The 12,086-nt window shown below is 37.5% G+C and overlaps 1 protein-coding gene across 1 annotated transcript; it reads right to left on the minus strand.

Moving 5' to 3' along the window:
• Positions 1–9,504: 9,504 nt before the first annotated feature.
• Positions 9,505–10,428, minus strand: LOC120586535 (olfactory receptor 18). The gene has a single exon (XM_039842912.1). It carries the CDS (start codon positions 10,333–10,335, stop codon positions 9,505–9,507), a length of 831 nt encoding a protein of 276 aa, XP_039698846.1. The 5' UTR covers positions 10,336–10,428.
• Positions 10,429–12,086: the final 1,658 nt, after the last annotated feature.

The raw sequence follows: 12,086 nt of genomic DNA on the forward strand, positions 1-12,086 counted from the left end.
GGGGACCCTGATCAAACTCATAACCAAAATCAGGTGCTTTTGTTTGGACGTCTAGGAATTTGAAGAGGTTGACAGAGGCCAAATAAATTATCATTCTTGACCATATTTATTTACGCCCTAGTGTTTAATGTTTTAAAATAAACATTTTGAAGTATAATAATCATGTAGATTTTATCTTACCTTATTATTAGATCAATCTCTGCACTTCCTTTCTATATTCCCAGTGTAGATTTCTAGGTTCATTAAGATTTTCTTTGGGGACCTCCAGACTGTCCCCAATTTCTGTACTTCTTCTCCTCTCCTTGAATTTTACTATCACTGAGCCGAGCTTGGGTTTGTAATTTATAGAACATTGCTGACAATTCAAACACTATTTTGAAACTATCTTTAAAATCTTCTCAAAATAATTTTATTACTCCTTGCAAAGGAGACTCTGAGACAGTGATTGGCATGCAGGAAGTTCAGCAGGCAATGTTCCTGGACTCAATACCTGTGGAAGGGCAGATGTGTAGTAAGGAACTTGGCCTCACCTAAGGAGACATATGACCTTTGTCCCAGCTCCTAGAAGGTAACCTTTAAGCTCTTGAAATTTCGCAATAGGAGTGATTGGTTGTTCATGATGGCACCCATTGACAGTACCTGACAGTTTGTGCTAATGAGATGACTCAAAGTGGAGATTGGCTGTGCCAAAAATATCAATCATATAAATAAAGTGTTGGAGCCTTGGACAAAGTGATACCAGACCAACATTTGGGGAGAGAGGTTGGAAACTGAGTTCAATCAATTGGGCAATCATTTAATTAATCACACCTGTGTAATGAAGCTTCAATAAAAACTCTGGACACCGAAGCTCAGGTGAGCTACCTGCTGGGAAATACTCTGAGTGCTGTCTCACAGTGTGGCCAGGAGGCAGTAATCGATCTAGACTCACAGGGAGAGGACCACAAGATTGACATATGAGACCTTCCAGATCTTTCCCTATGTGTTCTTCTTTTAGCTAGTTTTAATATGTATAATATGTATTTTTTTGCTATAAGAAAATTGTGATCATAGTATAAACTGTCCCAAGATCTGTGATTCTTTCGGATGAATTATTGAACCTGAAGGAGTTACCTCGGTCTGAGTCATTTTTAAAAATTATCGAATGTGTGAAAGTTCCTAAATTTGTGGCTAACTGGTCGTAAGTGAGTCTCATCATGGGATCTTCTGAGATTGTGGCTGGTGGCTGAAGTGAAGAGAGTCTTGAAGGCACTATTCTCTCAGACTCTGAGGTTTGGCAAACTCTTTGTAGCAATGAAGAGCAGTGGAAAAAGTCAGTTCAAATTGAAACCCATCGAAGGCTTCCTAAAGTCACCAGACAACTCTGGATCTAGGATGATCCTTTAGAGTTAGCTGGAATTGGAGACAAGGGGCCGAATGTCATTGGATGTGGGCTTCCTCAAAAGGAGGCAAGACCATGGTTAGGTGGCTCTCTGCAGCTGAGGCAGATCTATGGGGGTCTGATGCTGAGGGCTAAGTGGTACACCCAACATCTGGAGCAACATGTCCCTCATTCCTAACAGGAGATCTTTCTTGTTGTGGTAAAATAACATAGCATAAAATTTATCACCTTAACCATTTTTCAATGTACAGTGCAGTTGTATTAAGTTCATTCCCAATGTTATGCAATCATTATCATCATTCATCTCCAGAACTTTTTTTATCTTGTAATATGAAATTTATTTCCCCCTTAAACACCAACTCTCTATTTCCTCTTTTCCCAGCTCTTAGCATCCACTATTCTACTTTATGACTCTATGAAATTGACTACTTTAGGTGCCTCATATAAGTGGATTTTTATAGTAAGAGAATAAGATCCCTGAGATTGGCACACCACCAAAATGGCACCAACAAAATAGCATGAAATATTATTGGTAGAGGTATCATTACAGGCCAGCTTGCGGAACTGAGGAGGTTTACAAAAGAAATGAGGAATTTCCACATCTGCACAGAAGGTAAGTTGTGACATTATCAAACAGGGCAGCAGGGAGTTCAAAAGCTGATGAAAAATGACAGGAGGACCTACAAGCCGCAGAGGCAGGGGTCCATGATGACCAGATAGTGTAGAGTTTGACAATTGGCCACCAACACGTCATAGTTCATGAGGGTCAGAAATATGTGGTCCGAACATGCAAAAGAGAAGAAAGGTAACCTGAGTTAGACAATCTGCATAGGTGATGGATTTGCTGTATATCTACAGATTCACCAGCATTTTGGAAACCATAGTTGTGCTGAAACTGATGTCCGTTGAGGACTATTTGAAAGGAAGAAGTATGTAGAGGTGTGGAGGTGGCAGTCAGAAATAACATCGAGGATGATGAGTAGGTTCTTGAGCAGTCACAAGGTACATAGATAGGAAGAGGCTGCAGTTCTGGACCATCTGAGAATCCCAGGAGGAAGAATTCTGAGTCATCTGTCAGATTGCATGGTGCCATGCAGATGGGACACAAAAAAAAAAAAAAAAAAGAGAGAGATAGAATGTTGAGTGCATCAAACAGGTATAGAGGCACCCAGCTCAGTGTCCATATTTGGACTTAAGCAATTAACAGATGAAGTATTTACACATGAGGAAAATATACCCCCATTACCTTTGGCAATATTTCTCAGCTGTGTACTTTTTTTGGAACTCTTTCCTTATTGATCTCTGGGCTATTCACCTGTTTTTATAACACCCAATTTAGAGACACTGGGCCAAAGAATATTAAAGAAAGATCATTCTGAGGAGGCAAATCCGGAGTAAAATATCAGCCTTCTACTTTTAAAAAAAAATATGGAATAAGAAATATTCTCTCTTTAAGAAAAAAAATTCATCGTAATTAAAAGACGCTGGGGAGTTGTCAAGAGGACTTTATCTTATCCAAATGCAGTATAAGAAATTCTCTGAATTTGGAATGTAGTCTAGAAGAGCTAAAACCACATTAACTAGATTCTAATTTAAAATAAAATGTTCATAATCAGATAGCATTTTTGGATGGTAATTATTTTTAATGGTTTTCATTTATATTTGGTTTTATAAAAGCATCTTCTATGGCGATAAGTGCTCACTCAAATGTGTGGGTTGTCTGGTCAAAGTCCCTTCAAATATAACTCAAATATACAAATATTTGGTCTTGGTGGACTTCATATTTTGAAAAATATGTTCTTGTTAAATACATGAAATCTTACAGCATCACTGATTCTAAAGATGGTATTCATTTACAATGCATCAATGATTAAATAATCATTAACTTTCATGAGTACTCTGGACTTACTTTCCCTTTTGAAAGGTTATTTTCTATGAGTAATACACAATCTTAGAGAAATATCTGAGGTTGATTTGCTCTTTACTATTTTTATTTGTGGTGGGTTGGTAAAACTCTTTAAATATGTCTCAAATAATAAACATTTGTGAAGGGTTGATTTCCCATCAAACTTAATCCTCTAATGAACAGTTGAGAAATTCAGGTGCAAAGTCAGCTCTCCAACCTTAAGCTGGCCTTCTTGATGCCAGCTAAAGAAGTTTTCAAGTCATTTCTTCCTTACACATGGATTACATTTCTCCTAAACTCCGCTCCTGAAGGCAACTCAGGTCTTCATTTCTCTTGACAAAACAAAATATGATGAAATTTAAAAAATAAAAGGCAAAAGAACAAAGATTAATGTTATAAACACCCAGGTTGTTTGCTCATCTGTAAAATGGGTATATTATTGGACCAGATATTATAGAACTGCTGTAAGAAATAAAATTTGATTATAAATATAAAGGACTTCAACAGTGGTTATCAATCTTAGTTGATCAATAAATCACCTAGCCATCTTTTCAAATTTAATGATGGACTGGCCATAGCCCAGAACCAATTAAATTGGAATCTCTCCATATAAGTCCTTTGGGCATACTAACTTATACCCAGGATAGAGAATTATTGCCAGGCAACTAATTAATATGGTACTAATTTTATCAATTATTATCATTACCATTGTTACCCATTACCCATATTAAAATATAAATATTTGATAATCCTTGCTTTAGAACTCATATTTATTATTGATAAATCCTGAGAGATTTTTTGCTATCCTTATGGTCTTCTTCCCCTGCACTTTAGCTGTACAAAGGCAAATGCTATCATGAATTTAGTGGATGCATTTTATTTCCAGTGTTTTTAAAATATTAGTATTGATTTATATATTCGCAAACTATTCTCTTGAAAATTTACCTCAATGCCCTCATGCTACGCATATTGTTTTCTGAGTTCTCTTTTACTACAGCATTGTGTTTAAGGTCTCTCTGTGAAGTATATACATCTGTTCAACACTTTAAATGACATATAAGATTCCTGAGGGATAAACTTCATTTTATTTTTCAATATTTCATGACACGGCTAAGAAAATTTTCATGCCCCTCTTAATGGCATAGAAGTGAGAATTTCCTGGACATGTAAACACATAATTGTGTGAGTTATAAAAACTTGATACATGTGCAACTTTACTATTAATTACCTGCACGTGTTTTTCCAATAGAAAAGTCAGACGAAACCAACTACATGCTGATTGCCAAGGTATAAAATTAGAAAGATCCCTAAGTCTGACTAGCAATAGACTTTTCATGATAGAGTCCCATGAAAATTTCCATTTTGTATAAAGAATGATATTTCCATATCTCAGGCTGTAAAATTCATTACTATTCATAGAAAACCTTGTGATCCACAATAGTCATGCAGTAAAGGTCCCTGCAAACCATTTGGTCCATTCTGCTAATTCACAGTTGAACTGACCAAGTCCCAAGGAAAGGAATTGGTGGTTCTACCTCCATTTGCTCATCTGAGACTAAAACAAATTGGGAAAGAAATAATGATTGTGCTGTGGTGGAAGGGACAGAACCCTGGGATGGGAATTAAGAGATGTCTGTTTGAGTCCACAGCTCTCACCCACTCAATGCAGAGAGTGTGTAAATCTCTCCACCTTTCTGTGCTAGTATCTCGTACATAGAAATAGGGAAAATGACACCCATCTCTGGGACACGTATGGCACCTAACAGAGATTTGTCCTTAATAAATATTCAGTCATGGTTTTTAAATCATATTGGAATAGTGGGCTTGTTAATTAAATACAATCTCAACACAGGTTTAATGACATTTTATTCTATTGCATGGCAGAGAGGTAGAAGCCTATCATGTCCTGTTTGTTCATGATAATTCATCCATAGAATGAGTGGAAATCTTAAAATGTATCTCAGTCCAAACAGTAAGATTTACATCCCTTTCTCTTTTCCTTTTTTTTTTCACTTTTTTTAAAATCTCCACAATTTTTTATCTTTGGATTGAATTTCTTAATTTCTTAATTTATTATTAAAAATTATTAGGGTGACATTGATGAACAAAATCAAATATGTTTCAAGTGTACCATTCAACAGAAAGTCATATATATATTGCATTGTGTGTTCACTACCCAGAATTAGATTTCCTTTCATCTAATGTGTGCACTCTTTTCTTTATATTTAAATGTAGTAGATTCTATGAAATGTGAAAATTATAGGTTTCTTATAAAATCTGTGACATAGATGCACACGAGTACTGTTCTATCTTCTGTCCAGTCCTATCAGTCATTGCTGGAAGGAATGACAGTCCAGGAAGGAAAGCACAACGTGGAAGCCATGTCCCCTGGGCTCTGCTTCTGAGATCCAAGGAAGTATCTATTTAGCATTAACAGAGATTGTTGTTGTCTGCCAAGCAATGTGTACACTCTGGGGAAATGAATTAGGCTCAGTTGTCTCCCTCCAGGCATTCAGAATCTACCTTTGTAAGGACAAAAATAACTGAAACTTTCCATATTGGTGCCCTCCCATCTGTTTGTCCCAACTCTCCTGTTTGTCATGATGGTGAAAAAACAATCTTCCTGACAGTCCCTTATCCATCCTCCATCTCCACAGTCCTCAGTGGGATGTTCTATCTCTACTGGAGTGTGGTCAAAGAATGAGAATCCACTGCCCCTATCCGCCTGGCAAGCGACAAAGGTTGAGACAACATCCCCAGGTCTGGCAGTGAGGCGAAGTTAGTCGTGGGCCTCCGGATGCAGTGATTTCTAGAGGAGAGGACTCAGATGTGAGGCCCACAGGACTAAAACAGAGGACCTGAGGGGCTGGAGAAACAATCCAATGATCTATTCCTGCATGGCCTTAAGAGCTCAATGCACAGAGCTCACAATTAGCCAAATTGGTCCATGTTATCCCAAGCTCTGAGGACTTCCTGTTATTAATAGGACTTGAAAATGGAAAGGAAGTATACTTTCAAGATTGTGGGCACTTCCTCTTCTCAGGAGGATGCACACCTGTACACTTCACGTCCATGTCCAAGTTGCAGAAATTTTAGAAACTCAGACAATTTTTTTTCAATAAAAAAAGCAGCGTGTAATTGTATGTCTGTAAATTCACTGTAGGCATAATTGTGTTTTCTACACCAAGAGTATGCTATAATTTCTGTGTTTTTATTTAAGATTTTTTTGTATTAGGAGAACTTTTTCTTTTACTCCTATAGTTCTGTTTTGCGGTTTTGCATTATATGTGTTAGAAATATATGTTTTTGCTATTTTGAATGAAAACCAAAGTTCTAATGTTTTACTCTATGTTCTTTTATATAGGTTGTTACATCAGACAACCATCTACTTTGACATATCAAAATAACAATTTTTAAAAATTCTACCAGGGGTTTCACAGATGTCTGCATTCTAAATGTAGGACTGTAGTCATCTCACGTCTTGACTAGAAGAAAATCTAATTTCAAGCTCACTCATGTTGCTTTGGCAGCATTCAGTTCCTCATGTGCAGCTGGCCATAGGCATCCCTCAGCTTCTTGCTACGTGAGCTTCCCCATTGGGCAGCTGACAACATGACAGCTCTCTTCCAACAGAGACAGCTGGTGAGAGAGTAGAAGAGGGCTAATAGTCAAAGCCTGAGTCTTAATAAACATTAGTGATGGAGTGACATCCTAGTATTTTTAAAACTTTTTGAATATCAAATTTATCGGGGTGACATTGGTTAATAAAATCATATAGAATTCATGTGTACAATTCAAGAATACGTTGTATGTATATTGCATTGTGTGTTCACCACCCAAATTTAAATTTTCTTCTGTCACCACATATTTCACCCCCTTTAACCTTTTCAAACTCCTCCCCTCCCCACTTCCCTCTGGTAATCACTAAAGTATTGTCTATGTCTATGAGTTTTTATTTGTTTGTCTTGTTCACTTGTTGCTTTCACTCTTATATCCCACAATTAAGTAAAATCACATCATTCTAAACTTTTCTGACTTATTTCAGTTAGGATAATCTCAAGATTCCACATGGTATACTGGTTAGGTCTCTCTGGTTTTTGCCCAACATTTTTGACATTTTATTCATTGCATAGAAGTCACAAGGCCCAATCCACATGGAGATGAGTATGTTCAAAATCATGTAGACAGGAGGCAGGGGATATTGGAAGTATCTTGAAGTCTTTTTTATGTGCAGTTTTGGCTTATATGGTGAAACAAAGTGGGATATATGGGTATCGTGGTTTCAACAACATCTGTGTCTAATATATACAGTCTTCTTGTGTCAGGTTCATATATATGAGGAACTCAGAGACTGATTTCTCATTAACTGATATAAAAAAGTGAGTACTTACCCAATTAAATCAGATATGGGATAATTATGATAATTATGTGTATGTGCATAAGTGGCAGAGGAAATTTTTAGGGAGCCCAAATGGCCACATAGCAGGAGAATAGAGAAGAAGTAGGCAAGGAGATATGAATGTTGAGATGTTTTAGACTGCTTGGGCAGGAGGAAAAACCTGATATTAAACAGAGCCAGATATTAGGTTCATTGTTAGCGAAGTTGGTAGTCAACTTAGCTTAGTGGTAAAAGGCAGAGTAGATTATACCAGTTACTGGACAGCTTTTCAGAAATCCCAGAATGCTACCTCAGGAACTACATGTAGCATCTCTAAAGGAAAGATGGATATATACATAGGTACCTGGGTATGTAGAAGAAAGAAGGAGGCCAAAGACAGAAGAGAAAGAAACGTGGTTATAATGTAGAATCCTAATGGGGTTGATTACTAGTGAAAGGAAAGATTTCCCCTTTGCTGAAGACATGGTTAGAAGATAGGTTAAAAGAAGATAGGGTTAAATCTATTCATAATGACTTGGTTGACTTGAAGATCTACAGGGACAGTTAGAATCACACAGCCCCTGGAAATATCATACCACTACTTTAAACCTCAATTATATACCCTCGATCAAGACATACCATTACAATCTCTTTTATCATGAGATCACTTTGCATTCTTCCAAATTATTTCCCATATTATGATTTATCAGTCACAGTTCAATCAAGAAGAGAAACCACACTAGTTATTTAATGAAGATAATTTCATATAGGTATGGTTATGGATTTGAAAGATGAAAGGCAGGAAAGGAAAAACATAGTAACACAGTGTCATAACTGCAGGAAACAGTGAGGCACCATAGTCTAAGGAGTAAGGAGTATGTGTGCCCTTTACTGGCCCACACTGAAAGAACCTAGAGAGAACCCAGATGGAAAAAGAGGAATAGTTTAAAGATTCCCAGCCCCCACAAGAGCATCCCAACTTACAATATAAATGGGTAAGTTTGGAACAGAAAACAATAGCTTAATATCTAGCACAGAGGAACAGCTATAGAGTATGGATGGAGAGGGTGTTGAAAAAAATATATTACCAGGAATATGAGGGAAAAAATCCCTTTGGCTGTTACTAAGGCAACTCTTTTGTATCATCTCCTTTATGAGCTCTGATCACTTTCAGATCTTCAGGACCTAATAATAAATACTAAGGAATCCAAGACATACAAGTCATCTTTAAATAAATGACTGACAAAATTCAATAGTCCTCATCTTGGCTGGATATTAGAACCACGTGGGCTGCTGTTAAAACAATTCATGATATTTTCAATCTCTAGTCCAATTAAATCGTAATCTATGGTGATGGGACTCAGGGATGAAAATTTTTAAAGCTCATCAGGTGATTCAGGTAGGAAGCATAGATTGAGGACCAGTGACACAAATTCTCTCACACAATCTGAATTTAAACAAAGTCAATGTTTTATGGAAAATAGGCATAGATGGTGAAAATGGTTGAGAATCATATATAGCCATGTATTCAAAAGAGAGTTGTAAATTTCTACAGCATGCCTGGTTCACAAGCGACAAATACATGATATTCCGATTGTAATTAAACTCAATTATTCAGCAATTTTGGCATACATAGGATCACAAAATAGTCCCTTAATCTCATCAAAGATGTGCCAAAATGAGCAACTTTCAGATATAATTGATCAAAAGAAATGAAAACCATGAGTTCCAAAACTTGTGTGCCAAAGGAGGCATGTTTATCTATTCCAGATGTTTGGTTTTGCAGAATTTCTAATCCATAGACCAAAAATTGGGGGGAGGAGGGAGGAAATATTGAAACTATGTTGTTCTGTTGAGGAGCCTCTGCAAGGCTCTCTTGATGTCCCTGTTCCTCAGACTGTAGATGAAGGGGTTCAGCATGGGGGTGACTGTCGTATACACCACTGAGGCCACTGCACCTTTCTTGGGAGAATGTGAAACAGTCGAACTAAGGTACACCCCAAGGCCTGTTCCATAAAATAAGCAAACAACTGACAGGTGAGAACCACAGGTAACGAAGGCTTTATACTTCCCACTTGATGATGAGACTCTCAGAATGGAGGAAACAATTTTATAGTAAGAGAAAATGATCCCTGAGAGTGGAATTCCACCAAAGATGGCACCAAAAATATAGATTAATATGTTATTGGTGGAGGTATCATTACAGGCCAGCTTGAGGAGTTGAGGAGGGTCACAGAAGAAATGAGGAATTTCCACATTTGTGCAAAAGGAAAGTTGTGACATCAACAAGCAGTGCAGCTGAGAGTTCATAAGGCTAATCAAAAAGGACCCTAGAACCAGCAGGCTGCAGAGGCGGGTGTTCATGATGACCGGGTAGTGCAGGGGGTAACAAATAGCTACAAACCGGTCATAGGCCATCACAGTTAGAAGTGTACTGTCCAGACATACAAAGAGACAAAAAAAAGACAATTGAATCAGGCAACCAGCATAGGAAATGACTCTGCTGTGAGTTTGAATGTCCAAAATCATCTTGGGGATGGTGGTAGAAGTAAAACCAATATCAGCCATGGACAGGATGGAGAGGAAGAAGTACATAGGGGTGTGGAGGTGGGAGTCAGAGCTGACAATCAGGATGATGATCAGATTCCCCAGGATGGTGACCAGGTACATGGACAGGAAGAGCCCAAAAATTAGAGGCTGCAGTTCTGGATCATCTGAGAGTCCCAGGAGGAGAAATTTCAAGACACCTGTTATGTTCTGTGGTTCCACAGAGCACAGACACCTTTTGGAAAATAAAGAAGGTTTGGTATAAATGAAAAAAGTATACAAGTATCCTTCCGTGTGTCTATATTTTGGATTTAAGTAATTCATAAATAAAATATTCACAATTGAAGACCATACTTTTTCTGTAGTATTTCTCGGTTATGACAAACATTATTCTGAGAACTCTTTTCACATTGGATTTGCATTAAGCTGTTACTACATGCATCCCTTTGGAAAAGCTGAGCTAGGGAAATTAGAGGAGAAATGTTATTTATAGATTTAAAATTCCATAAACATAGTAACCTATCAGTTCCCTCCTATGAAGGAAAGCAATGAGAAATATCTTCCTCCCTCAAGAAGAAAAAACAGTTCTTTATTAGTTTCTTTAATTAAAGGACACTAATAAGCAATCCAATGTATTTTATTTTATCCAAATGCAGTGCAAATAATTCTCTTGATTTGGACTATTTATAAACAAACTATAAGAGTTATGTAAAAAGTGTCTGATTCCATTTTTGTGTGTATGTGTGTGTGTGTGATATCTGGCCACTACCAATTTCAACCACTCCTCTTCCTCTTCCCCTTCTGCCAACATCTGGACTACTTGATAAGAAAGCTTGATCCTCCAGTTATAAAATAAAAACGTCATGGGTGTGTAATGTACAGCATGTTGACTATAATTAATAATATTATATTTTGTATTTGAAAGCACCTAAGAGAGTAGATCCTAAAAGTTCTCATTATAATAAAAAATTTGTAACTATGTTCAGTGACCAGTCTTAACTAGACCTGTGTGGTCATTATTTTGTAATATATACAAATATTGAATCATTATGTTGTATGCCTGAAACTAATATGCTATGTGTCAATGATATCTCAATTTTTAGTAAGGCTGACTCTTTCCTCCTTTGGTGACAGCAAGAGAATTCAAACCTCACATATGTAGAAACTCTCACTCTGAACTCACACCATAACCACAATTAAAAAAAAAAAACAGCCACTTTCCTTGACCTCTCATGACATTGCAGAACAGCTTAGATAGGCTTCTAGGCTTCCTCCAGAAAGGGAGATACCCATATGAAGAATAAAACTTTTTATATGCTCTTGAATGTGTAGCATTTTCAGCCTTAATATCTAAGCCAATTTTGAGGTGAGAGCTCATCCTATTCCTGCAGAGCACTCACTTGTTGCGGTGAGTGAGGTGTGGAGACAGGGACCACCAGCATCAACAGTGTCTTTTCTTGCTCCAGCTCTGCTGCGTGATGGCAAGCTTGCACTTTGGACAGCGCTGCATTGTGCTGCATTTATTGGGTCTTTCCAATCCTTTCTTAGAGATCTTACTAACCTCACTTAGAAGTTTCTATATTACTTACCTAATAGAGACAAAACTATGGAGATGGATCTTTCCTTAATGTGGCCCTGGGTCTTCTGTCATGTCCCAGACCTATCTGTGTCTTAGGATGAAGATAGGAGTGACATCATCTTAGGATGAAGATAGGGTCAGGGGAAGGATTCTTACCCTGATTCAACCATGCACTGGCCCCTATGGTGCTCAGGGGAAAGAGTTTACCCTGTGTGCAGTATAGGTCCATTGGGGTGGTTCTCACAAAAGAGTAGTCATTAAAAGGAATTAGGCAGAGGGAGAGAAAGAGAGAGAG

This window comes from Pteropus medius, unplaced genomic scaffold (genome assembly GCF_902729225.1).
Source record: "Pteropus medius unplaced genomic scaffold, Ma_sr-lr_union100, whole genome shotgun sequence".
Taxonomy (NCBI): Eukaryota; Metazoa; Chordata; class Mammalia; order Chiroptera; family Pteropodidae; genus Pteropus; species Pteropus medius.